The following is a 13,431-nucleotide window of genomic DNA, read 5'->3' on the forward strand; positions in this document are numbered from 1 at the left end:
TAGATCATAGTTTAGATGTTACTTAGTTCTCCTTTTAAGGTTCAGGACACTGAGAGGCCAAGTGTGAAGAGACTTGAAATTATTTTGTAGGCATTTGAAGAGTTACCTGTAAATTGACTGCTAATAGAAACGTTCCTGAGTTTGAATGCCTTCTGAGTATCAGGTAGTAAAGAGAGGATTGCAGTGCAATACGAATTCTGCCCTTTGCTGCTGCTTCTTGTATTAGGCATTTGGAACTTTTAATAATCTTGTAAAAACATCATGAATAACCACAGAAATCCTTAGCTCCCTTTCTATAACAGTAAGAACCATTATCCACAAGGAACACTCTCTTCCTGGTTTAATTCAGCAATTTTTTAAATCGTATACCTTTTATAAACCTCACGTTGTACTAGGTTTTGTGTTTATGAATTTTAATGTAATTCTTATATGAGTCATTTTTTAATATACATCTGCAGGTCACTAATAAGGGAATTGTATCTCCGTTTGGCCTAAGTCCAGCAATCTGAAAGTTGGAAGGTAAGAAGCACTTCGCACCAGAATCAAAGTTCTATTTTTAATCAGAGGTGACATTGTTGAGTCAGAATCCTGAAAAGTGACCTCACTTGTGACACTGATAGGAGTCCAAGGAAACAGAAAAATTACCAATGAGATGAATGAAGAATTTCTCAAAACCTGATGACCTATTTCTGCTTATTAGAGCAGAGCTCAAGGATTCTTGTGTCTTTTATCATTAAGTCATGACCTGATTCCCCTCCCCACCTTTTTTAGTTCTTTGGGGTATAGCAGAAACATGTTGGGAATCTTTCTAATACAAATATGTTTTCTATTCTAATAACACTCTGGATTAACTTTTGCATCTTTGCCCCTTTAAAGATCTAGGGTCCCATATTAACTTGTTCGACTCATGACCCGGAGATCTGAGTCTGTATTTTGTGTCTGAGCTTGATTTTAAATTTGCAAAGGTACACCCAGATTTATAATTTTATGGATAAAGTAAGAAAATTTTGTGATGGCTTCTTAATATAGGTGCATTGTATTAAATAATTCTAACATTTGTCTCTGTATACACAGCCCATCAAAACTATAAATTTGAGGAAGAAAAGAAATTCTCATATGAATCCAATAGAAGGAGCTCTAATATCAGAGTTCAGAGAGGGTTCTCTCTCCTTTAAGTTCATCCAAGTAGTGGCATCTCTGAGAACTAGTAGGTACAACCTAATACTTAGTTGGCCATTAGAGTTGCATTTTTCAAAACTAAACTATAGAATTCTTTTCTTGTTTCAGAACATTATGTTTGGGACTTTGAGTCTTTTATTTTAACTGTTGTAACACAAACCTTAGGAATAATGTTCAAATATCTGTCTTTTATCTTAAAATTAGAAAATTTAGTTAACTGCCACTATTAATTTATAAAGTGGAGGTAGAGATTTCATCATGTCGCCTCTACCTATCTGTGTCACAAATGTTGGTTTGTATATATTTTTTAAAGGCACTAGACTTAGAAATGCCAAAGCAATTAATTTTTTTATTTTCAGAAACAATTTCGTCTTCATGGTACGAAGTGTTTCTAAGTTGAAACACTTTCAGATTAATGGACTTAAGAAAAATGATTGCTATTTTCTATAAGGAGTAATAATGAGATATGGCTTCAGCTACACAGCAGATACTAGATCTCACTCACTATTTATCTCGTTTATTCACTCATTCAACAAATATTTATTGAACACTAAAAACATTCCAGACACCGTGCTGGACCCTGGAGACGCAGGCAGATTGAATAACTGAAGCCAAATGCGAGCCACAACGTGGATACGCCCCAAACTAAAAGGTTCATTATGGCTGGGATATAGCATTTAAAAGTAAGGAGGTTGGGGCCGGCCCGGTGGCGCAGGCGGTTAGGTGCGCGCGCTCCGCTGCGGCGGCCCGGGGTTCGCTGGTTCGGATCCCGGGCGCGCACCGACGCACTGCTTGTAAGCCATGCTGTGGCGGCGTCCCATATAAAGTGGAGGAAGATGGGCACCGATGTTAGCCCAGGGCCGTCTTCCTCAGCAAAAAAGGAGGAGGATTGGCGGATGTTAGCTCAGGGCTGATCTCCTCACAAAAAAAAAAAAAAAAAAAGTAAGGAGGTTAGGTTGGGGGTGGGAGGAAGTGTAATAAATCATGAGTTTAGAAACATAATGAAATTATGAAGGGCCGTGAAAGCCTTGTACAAGATTTTCAAGTTTATCTGAAGAAAGGAACGTAATGAGATCTAATTTTAGCGTTACTGGCTGCAGTGTGGGGAATGGCTTAGTTGGGAGCAAAGCTAGAGGCAGGAAGGCCAGTTCAGAGGCTGTTACAGGTGAGAGAAAATGATGTTCTGGACTAGGATGGTGGTAATCGGAATGGAAAGAAGTAGATATTTAAGAGAAGTTTAAGGTATACTTGTTTAGTTAAGACATTCCTGAAAGAACAAACGATGAAACCACATTCTTGGTGATCTAATTAAGTTCTCTTCCTTCTCAAAGATGGCCAAATATTGCTAATAATTGATTCTAAATGATGTCATTAAACAGTTCAAAGCAATTATTTCATTAAAAGTTATTGATGCAGGTCAGACAATACACATTGACAACCGGGCTCATTAAGTATAATCATAATCGTAGCATTTGAACCATTTTCTCAGCACTTCTTATATTCTGGTCCAAGTGCTAAGCATTTTACATGGTTTCTCTAAGTTACCACTCACAGCAGCCTTCCAGGTAGATATTATCATTATCTCCATTTTACAGATGGAGACCGGGACTTAGAGAGGTTAAATACTTGGCGTAAGGTTACACAGCTTGTAAATGGTAGATCTATGATTAAAACCTAATGACTTGTTAGTTCCTGGCACAGCTGGGATTAGAACCCAGATCCACCCTATTACTTCTAAGATTTCTGTTTTTGTTAGGGTTAATTTCTAATATGCTGTACAACTCCTTTTTAGCCCAGTCTTACGTATAATCATATTTCTGCATAAATAAGATAAGCTACAGTTTGAGTGAACACATAGTAAAGAGTACTATTTTTTTCTTTGCAGTTAATTAGGTAAAACAAGTGTGCAGGGAAGTGGAGGCTGACACATTTTGAGGAGGGAATCAAATATATATATTCCTAATTATATATTTCCAAGCCAATAATTTTGTTTTAAGTATGTTTCTTTACCATGTTAGGCCAGTAAACACAGAGAAAATAATATAAGATCTTTTATATCAGTGTAGGTGACAAAGCTTCAAAAAATTCACGGCTGAATGCAGTGGTAGAGGCTGTTGATAAGAGAGGTTATGTTACTTTAACCAGGACCACTGCAGAGACCCAGAATTTGAACTGAGTTCTAGTCCTTCAGCTCTGGACTGTATATTAAGTGACTCTGAGGGCAAGTTAGCTGTCAGGGAAGCAATGGATTGCCAACTTCCATTAAGATTTTTACAAGAATGTCAGTGGCATCGCTAACAAAAGTAGTAGTCTTTGTTTTATGAGAAACCAGTAGGAAAAAAAAAAGGTAATGCAAGTGAACAAATAGTGTTCCTTTAAATGAGAATACTTTTTTACTTACAGAGTAATATAATGAAAATATTTTTGTTTCTACAACTTTGTCTTAACACTTTGTATAGCATCAGCTTCTGAGAGATAACCGCGCTGAAAGAGGTCACAAGAAAAACTGTTCTGTGAAAACAGCCAGCAGGTAAGCAATTCCAAATCCCTTTTAATTCTGATCATGAAGTCATGTGCCATTTTTTTATACAAATATGAATACGGTGAGTTGTAGTTGCGTTGCCTTTGGTTCTAAAGAGCCAGCTTAAAATATTTGATGTGTTCTTTAATAGAATCTATTTCAGGATTTCTAGTAATGAAAAGAAAAATACCATTTTACTTATATTTTAAAAAGCTGATGAAAAATAAAGAATGAATTTTTAAAATAAAACAAATTTTCTGTCTCATAACTAATGAATTTCAGATCAGGATTGAGAATAATTATTTTTTGATTTAAAAAAGTAGAATTAATCTTTTCTCCCAAACTTTAATGGTACTTAGACCTTATGAGAAAGCAGCATGTATATTTATTCTAATAATATGTAAATTATTTCATAGAAAATATCCTCTTTTTAAAAAGTGCTTCTAGATTCTTGCTCATTTTATATTACTGAGTTGATGTTATTTTTTTCTTTAATAGAAAGAATTTGCCCCAGTTTATTGTTTTAGACAATATATTTTCAAATTTTGCATGTAGTGTTTCTGAAGACTTAATTTTTATTTATGTGAAAATGGCTTTCAGAATATTGGTCAGAACTACTGCCCTGCGATTTAACTTACTCAATTTTTAACAAGATAATTGACCTCAGCAGCCACCATTGCATCCCATGGCTTCCCATTGCTGGTGTGGTAGCCACTGTGTTTAATATTCCCAAGCAAGCAATACAGCTTTAAAGTACCATGTTGTACAAACTAACCCCAACTGGGAACCCTCTAGATATCTGCAGAAGCTAATGTAAATCCTATCTAGCATGCCTAATTTAGGCAGTCAAAAATTGTCAAACATATAATAATTTGACCATCAGTGATAGTCAACATAAAACTAATATATTTATTCCTAAGAATGTCAAATCCTAAAATTATAGTTAATTTTAATTCCTGTAATTATAATTATAATATGGGTTATAATTATAATCTGTATAAAATTTATACAAATTATAAATAACTATGGATGAAATGTTTATAGAAATAAAATGAGCAGGCAACAGATCACTATTAGAATTAATCAGGCAGAATTGAATAAAAAACATATAATTGGTAGAAATGAGGAATATGATTGGTGAAGAGATATTTAGTGAAATGGAGGTACATCTGAAGAAATAGGCCAGAATATAGCATAAAAATAAAAAAGATAGAAAAATGAAAAAGTAGTTAAGAGACAAGTGAAGGTCTAAAATATATTTAATCAGAGTCCTTGATGGAGAGAATGAGAAGGCTGAAAAAACATGATGTTGAAGAGATGTTGTCTAAGAATTCCTGAAACTGGTGAAAGTTATAAATCCATAGATACAAATACAGAAATCACAGTGAATATCAAGTAGAATATATAAAAAGAAATCCACACCTAGTAGTATACTGTAGTACACCGGAAACAAAAAGAAGATTGTAAAAGAATCCAGAGAGAAAGGACGAGTTATCTACAAAGGAATGACAGCTATACATATTTCTCAGTAGCAACAATGAAACCAGAAGACAGTGGACTCATCTTCAGAGCACTGAGTGAAAATACATTGTCAGCCTAGAACTATGTACCTAGAAAAACATCTTTCATGTGTGAAGATGAAGTAAAGACATTTTAAGATTTTTATAAACTAAGAAAGTTTACTACCAACAGACCTTGGCTAGAAGAATTTTTAAAGGATGTGTTTCAAAAAAATGATCTCCCAAGGAAAGTCTGAGATGCAAGAATGAATGCAGACCCAATAAATTGATAAAGATTTAGGTAAATTTATGGGGCCGGCCCGGTGGCGCAAGTGGTTGGGTGTGCACACTCTGTTGCGGCAGCCCCAGGTTCGCCAGTTTGGATCCCGGGCGTGCACTGACGCACTGCTTGTCAAGCCGTGCTGTGGCTGCCTCCCATATAAAGTAGAGGAAGATGGGCATGGATTTTAGCCCAGGGCCAATCTTCCTCAGCAAAAAAAAGAGGAGAACAAATGTTGGAGAGGATGTGGAGAAACAGGAACCCTCATACACAGCTGGTGGGAATGCAAACTGGTGCAGCCTCTATGGAAAATGGTATGGAGATTCCTCAAAGAATTAAAAATAGAGATGCCCTATGATGCAGCCATCCCACTACTGGGAATCTGTCCAACGAACCTGAAATCAACAATCCAAAGAGGCTTATGCACCCCTCTGTTCATTGCAGCATTATTCACTATAGCCAAGAAGTGGAAGCAACCTAAGTGTCCCTCGACTGACGATTGGATCAAGAAAATGTGGTATGTGTATACAATGGAATACTACTCAGCCATAAAAAAAGACAAAATCATCCCATTTGCAACAACATGCATGGGCCTGGAGGGTATTATGTTAAGTGAAGTAAGCCAGAAGGAGAAAGACAAACACTGTATGATCTCACTCATATGTGGAATATAAACCAACACATGGACAGAGAAAACTGTATTGTGGTTACCAGGGGCAGTGGGGGTGGGGGGTGGGCACAAGGGGTGAAGGGAGTCATATATATGGTGATGGACAAACAAAAATGTACAACCCAAAATTTCACAATGTTAAAAACTATTAAACCATCAATAGAAAATATATATATACAAACAAACAAACAAAAAAAAAAAAGAGGAGGATTGGCAGATGTTAGCGCAGGGCTGATCTTCCTCACAAAAAAAAAAATTTAGGTAAATTTAAACAACCATTGTTTATAGAAAGTGAAAATAATAATAATATGTAATTTGTAGGACTTTTCAAAAGATAATCTAAAATAGTGGACATCAATAGCATATTAAATTGGCAGTATTGGTGATTATAGTTAAAGTCCAATCTAAGGTCCTTGAATTGTTTAAGATGTTTGTTTTATTGGTGTTTTAAGAGATTGACACTTGATAAGACTATATTAAGTATTCATGGTAAAATATCAAGAACAAATACTAAATCAATAGAAATGGAGTATGTAACTTCCAAACCAGTTGCAAGGGATGGAATTAAAATATTATTCCCCAAAAATCCATTTAAAATAAGTCAAGAAAGGGGGGAGAAAAAATAGAGAGAATGGGAAAACTTGATGAGACTAGGTGACAAATTATCATGTCTTCACTCCAGCCCTTGCAACTGTGGAGCTGGAGAATTACACTTCTAGTTCTCTCTGAGTGGGAGGAGAGGGAGAGAGAGCTTTCCTGACCATAGGAGTTATTTTGTGAGGCGGGGTGTGATGACTGTGGTCTTCTGGTGTCAGGGTCTCGCTACTCTAAGTAAGATTCATTCAGTCCCAGTCGCTGAACAACTTGGGGCTGACACAGCAGACTGTCCTTCCCCGTAGCACTGCCTGGTAGGACAAGATAATAAGACATTTGAGAACAACCATTTCAGAAGAAAAATAATATATTGGATTACAGATTCCAACAATATTAGAACAATATTAGAAGCAAAAATATTAGAACAAACAAGTCAAAATATTTTAAATTAGCATAATAAATATTAACTAAAAGAGATACAAGAAGATATTAACAATATGAAACGAGAAATAGGACATATAATTAAGAACCAAATATTTAGGTCTTTTTCAGTTTTTGTCAGCGGTGTTTTATAGTTTTCATTGTATAGGTCTTACACATATTTTATCAGATTTATCCCTAAACATTTCATGATATTTTTTGATGGATGAAAACATTGCTGAGAGATACTAAAGAAGACCCACATAACTGGAGAGCTATACTTGGTTCATGGGTCAGGAGACACAATATTCTTAAGATGTCAGTTCTCTCAGAATTTATCAATAGATTTAATACAATCCAAGTGAAAATCTCATCAGGCTGTTTTATAGAAATTGACAAGCTAATTCTAAAATTCGTGTGGAAATGCAAAGGACTTGGCCAAACTTTAAAAAAAGTTTGCAGGTAGTTGCAAGGCTAACACTACCTGACTTCAAGATTTATAAAGCTATAGTAATCAAGAAAGTGTGGTACTGGTGTGAAGCTAGAAAAATAGATCGATGGAATAGAGCACAGAGTGAAGAAATGCACCCACACACATGCAGACAACTGATTTTTGACAGAGTACAAAGGCAATTCAGTGGTGAAACAACAGTGTTTTCAACAAATGGTAACGAAACAACCGGATATCCATTTGCAAAAAAAAATTAGCTTGGATCCATACCTCATACCATACAGAAAACTTAAACGGATCATAGACCTAAATACAAAACCTAAAAATATAAAAGTTCAAGAAAACACAGGATAAAATCTTTGTGACCTTGGATTAGGCAAAGACTTTTAGAGAGAACCCCAAAACACAATCCGTGAAAGAACAAATTGATAAATTGGACTTAATCAAATTGAAAACTTCTGCTCTTCAAAAGACACTGTTGAGAGAATAAAAAGACAAGCCACAGACTGGAAGAAAATATTTGCAGATCATATGTCTGATAAAAGACTCACATCAAGAATATATAAAGAACCCTAAAAATTCGTTTGTAAGAAATCAACTCAATTAAAAACTAAGCAAAAGTTTGAATAGACACCTTGCCAAAAAAGATATGTGGATGGCAAATATGCACATGAAAGGATGTTAAACGTCATTATTCATTAGGAAAATATAAAGTAAAACTACAATAAAGTACCACTCACACCTATTACAATGGCTAAAATGAAAAAGGCTGACCATACAGAATGTAAAGGAAATGGAATTGTAATGGCAAATGTAAAATAGTACAAACGCTCTGGAAAACAATTTGGAAGTTTTTTAAAGTGCTAAACATAGACCTACTATATGGTCCATGTGAATACTTAAAGGATTTGTACACAAGCACTCTTAGCTTTATTCGTAATAGTTAAAAAAAGAAACAACCCAAATGTTCATCGACAAGTAAATGGATAAACAACCTAGTCTATTCACACTGTGGAATACGACTCAGCAATAAAAAGGAATGAAGACTTGATACACACGATGCATTTATATAAAATTTGAGGGAATGTAGACTAACATATAGTGGCAGGAAGCACAGCAGTTGTTGCCTGGATGTGGGATGGGAGCCAGGGAGGTGGGGAGGGAAGGACGACAAACCGTTGTAAAGAAACCGTTGAGATGATGAGTATCTACGGTATTTTGATCATGGTGGTGGTTTCACATATGTATCCATACTGCAAAACTTATCAATTGCATACTTTAAATGTGTGCAGTTTGCCTATGTCAACTACACCTCAATAAAGATCTTTCCAAAAAAATTTTTTAATAAAATCCTCAGTGGCTTTTTGTTTCATTCCAAGTAAAAGCCGAAATCCTTATCTCGGCCTACAAGGCCATCTGTGATCTGGCCCTGCCCTTCTTTGCTTCCTCCCTGACCTCATCTCCTCCCCCTCTAACTCTTATTGATCTGCTTCAGGCACAGTGGTCTCCAGCACACCACCCCACTCACATCTCAGGGTCCTTGCATTTCCTGTTCCCTCTGCCTAGAACACTCTCCCTACAGCTGTCACATGGCTTGCTCCCCATTTCCCTCAAATCACTGCTCAATGTAACAAAGGCTCACTCCACCAATGCCATCATACTCTGCTTGTGTGTCTTCCTTATTGTCTCTGTTACCCCTCTCTTGAAGCTTCATGAGGGCAAGGTCTTTGCTGTACTCACTCATGTATCCCCAGTACCAAAAACACTGTTGCACGAGGATGTGGAGAAAAGGGAACCCTTGTGCACTGTTGGTGCGAACGTAAATTGTTGCAGCCACTATGGAAAACAGTATGGAGGTTCCTCAAAAAATTAAAAATAGAACTACCACATGATCCAGCAATCCCATTTCTGGGTACTTATCCGAAGAAAAAGAAAGTTTACAATAGCCAAGATATGGAAACAACCTAAGTGTCCATTGAAAGATGAATAAATAAGCACATTTTATATATATATATTTACACAGTGGAATATTATTAGTCTGCCATAAAAAAGAATTAAACCTTGCCATTTGTGACACCATGAATGGGCCTTGACGGCATTATGCTAAGTGAAATAAGTTGAACAAGGACAAATACCTTTTGATCTCACTTATTCTATTTATATGTGGAATCTAAAAAGAAAAAAAAAACAAGCTCAAAGATACAGAGAACAGGTTGGTGGTTGCCAGAGGAGGAATGTGGGGAGTGGGTGAAATGGGTGAAGGGAGTCAAAAGGTACACACTTCCAGTTAGTAAAATAAATAAGTCATGGGGATGTAGTGTACAGCATGGTGACTATAGTTAATAATACTGTATTGCATATTTGGAAGTTGCTAAGAGAGTGAATCTTAAAAGTTGTCATCATAAGAAAAAATTTCCTAACTATGTATTGTGACAGATATTAACTAGACTTGTGGTGATCATTTTGCAATATATACACATATTGAATCATTATGTTGTACACCTGAAACTAATATAATGTTGTATATCAATTATACATCAATAAAAAAAAGAGAACCACTTTCAATTAAAAAAAATAATTTAAAAAAGACAGTGCCTGATACCATAGGCAATAAACGTTGCGTAACTATTTATAGAATGAATTTAAAATGGATTCCGTGGCAATAGAGTACACTGATTAAATGTGCAGCATCTGGAATTAGAATGCGTGACTTCTAATGCCAGTTTACCATTTACTAGCTGGGTGATCCTGAGCAAAATACTTAACCTCTCTGTCCCTCGGTTTACTTATCTGTAAGACAGAGAAAATGGTAGTACCTGCCTCATAGCTTTGTTGTAAGGAATACACGAGTTAATGCCTATGAAGCATTTAAAATGTAAAAGCTCAAATGTCAGCTGTTACTACAAGTATGGTATTATTTCCATCTGTGTGTTTCCTAAGCACTTGTTAAATTTTGTTTATTTGTTTTATTTTTCTTGTACATAGTTTAGAATGTCAAATCATTCTACAAGACTTAGATTAGAGTACAGCAGGCCCCAGGCCTATCCTTCCCCATTTCCTAATTTTACCCCCAAAGGAAACCACTTTCAACTCTCAGCTATTTCTTCTGGTATTGACCTAAATTACATGCTTATACTATTGCTTCTTTAATTTCTTAACTTCCTGCTGTGTGCCCTCCACACACACACACCATATCTGCATTGCTTTCCCTCCTTCTCCCTAATAGTTATATCATAATATTCAGACCAAATCAATATTCATTGTTTGCATTAATACGATTATGGTGTAGATATTATTCATAGATGTATAACTTTTCTGTTGTGGTGGAGATAATGGTCTTGTTTTTCATTTGCCTTGTTTTCTCTGTGCCTGTCCCCAGTTCATCACCCACCTGTACACAGGAGTATAACTCCTCTCGGATCTTGTTCTTCATGGCCTACCTCTTGAAGCCCTCCATTTTTCAGATCCATTCTGGACCGTTTGCTGTCTGGACCTGCTGCACATCTGATGTCCTGGGATCTCTCTTCACTATTGTCCTGGGATTTTCTTCATCTCTCTCCCATGTGGGATTTCTTGTTCCTTGGATCCCACACTGTTATTTTTCCTGAGCTTTCTGGGGAAGAGAACAGGTGTGGTTAAATTTGTGGGACTTTGCATATTTGAAAATCTCTTTATTTCAGTCTCACATTGATTGGTTTAGCTGGGAATTGAATTCTGGTTTGGAAACCCATTTTGCCTCAGGATTTTGAAGACATTGGATATCTTTGCGTTCTCAGTGGTTGCCATGTTCTCTGTTCTCCTATTATTTGGATGTTGGAGCACTCTCAAATGATCCTCCAATTTTTTAAAAATTTTCTTTTATATATTGTTGTCTTCTTCAAAGATTTCTGTGCAATTTTACCATTGTTATATCCCAAATCTTTTATTGATTAAAAAAAAACTTCTCTTACACTTTTCATTTCCAAGAGCTCTCCTTGTTTGTTGAACATTCCTTTCGTCTATCCTCCTTGTCTTGTTTTGTGGATGTGGTGTATTTTCTTGTCTCTCCGAGGGTATCAGTTGTGTTAGGTGTAGGGCAATTTGTAAAGGTGAAATAAACAAAGAAAGACTTACTCAAGTTTAATTTTAAGTGCAAGATAAAAATTCTTCACCTTCCTTATTTATTTTTCCATGTTACTCCCTTAAAAGCCATTTTCTTTCTTAGTATTTTTAATATTGCCTTGACTTTTCTGAACCCTTTTGGATGAATGACTGCACTTCCCTTTCTCAACTTGTGGAAAAACAGAAAGATTAGAGAAGAAAACTGTAATGCATTAAATCAATAAATTTTAGGATCATTTACTCCCAAAACATACCAGGCAGGTAAGAACAGATAAATGCACAAGTGGTCTGCTGTTAACAACTCAAAGCTGAGATGCTGAAGTGCGTGACTATGGCATGCTCTTGAGGTAGCCATCCCTCACTGGAGGTCTAGATGATAAAGGGCTGTGCAGCCATGACTTTAGCCTTTGAAGTGTAGTACATCTCACCCTCAGCTCCCCGGGGAAATTTTCACAATCTCTGTAGGAGTGTTTTAGGGACATATTTACCAATGCCACTAACTATACTGCAATTTGGTAGTTTTCTGGGTGTCCAATATAGGCCATTTCTCCTTTTTTTGCCACATTCACTTTAATGTTCATCAGGGTCTTTATTTAATTTTTTTGTTTCTTTTTTTTTTTTTTGAGTAAGATTGGCCCTGCGCTAACATCTGTTGCCCATCTTCCTCTTTTTCTTTTCTTTTTTTTTTTTCTCCCCAAAGCCCCAGTACACAGTTGTGTATCATAGTTGTAGAGTTGTAGCTCTTCTATATGGGATGCCGCCTCAGCATGGCTTGATGAGCAGTGAGTAGGTCCAGCCCCGGAATCAGAACCCACGAACCCTGGGTCACTGAAGCGGAATGCGCCAACTTAACCGCTACGCCACTGGGCCGGCCCCAAGGGTCTTTAAATCAATCATGGGTGCAGGGGAATTGTGTCTTTTTTAACTCTTAGACTGTTTTATGTCTAAGAGTCCCAAGGAGGTGACAACCTATGAAAGTATCCTTGAAACAAAGAACTCACTTTCATAATTTCTGTTGGTTCTCTCGGGAAGTTCTACTTCATCAACAATAGACTCTGGTTTTCAAGGTATCCTATTCCTCCTCCTCCTAAAAGATCAGTGTTCCTTTGGATTTCTTTTTTTTTTTTTTCTTTTTCATTTCTTTTTTTTTTAGTTGAGGTAACATTAGTTTATAACATTATATAAATTTCAGGTGTACATCATTATATTTCGATTTCTATGTAGACTACATCATGTTCACCATCCAAAGATTAATTACCATCCATCAGCACACACATTGTGCCTAATCACCCCTTTCACCCTCCTCCCTCCCCCCTTCTCCTCTGGTAACCACCAATCCAATCTCTGTCTCTGTGTGATTGTTTGTTGTGGTGGTGGTGGTTTTTATCTTCTATTTATGAGTGAGATCACAGGTATTTGACTTTCTCCCTCTGACTTATTTCGCTTAGCATAATACCCTCAAGGTCCATCCATGTTGTCACAAATGGCAAGAATTCATCCTTTATAGCTGAGTAGTATTCCGTTGTGTATGTATACCACATCTTTATCCATTCTTCCCTTGATGGGCACTTAGGTTGTTTACGAGTCTTGGGTATTGTGAGTAATGCTGTAATGAACATAGGGGTGCATATATCTTCACACATTTGTGTTTTCATGTTCTTTGGATAAATACTCAGCAGTGGAATAGCTGGATCGTATGGTAGTTCTATTCTTAAT

The 13,431-nt window shown here is 36.4% G+C and overlaps 1 protein-coding gene across 2 annotated transcripts in view; it reads left to right on the forward strand.

Moving 5' to 3' along the window:
• The window catches only part of GPATCH2 (G-patch domain containing 2), a 182,921-nt gene that overhangs the window by 132,499 nt on the left and 36,991 nt on the right, over positions 1–13,431 (forward strand). For both annotated transcript variants that reach the window (XM_058533694.1, XM_058533695.1), the window contains exon 8: positions 3,639–3,709. In XM_058533694.1, the coding sequence (XP_058389677.1) occupies positions 3,639–3,709 (71 nt within the window). The remainder of the gene's footprint in view (positions 1–3,638; positions 3,710–13,431) is intronic.

The sequence above is a fragment of the Diceros bicornis genome, chromosome 38 (genome assembly GCF_020826845.1).
Source record: "Diceros bicornis minor isolate mBicDic1 chromosome 38, mDicBic1.mat.cur, whole genome shotgun sequence".
NCBI lineage: Eukaryota > Metazoa > Chordata > Mammalia > Perissodactyla > Rhinocerotidae > Diceros > Diceros bicornis.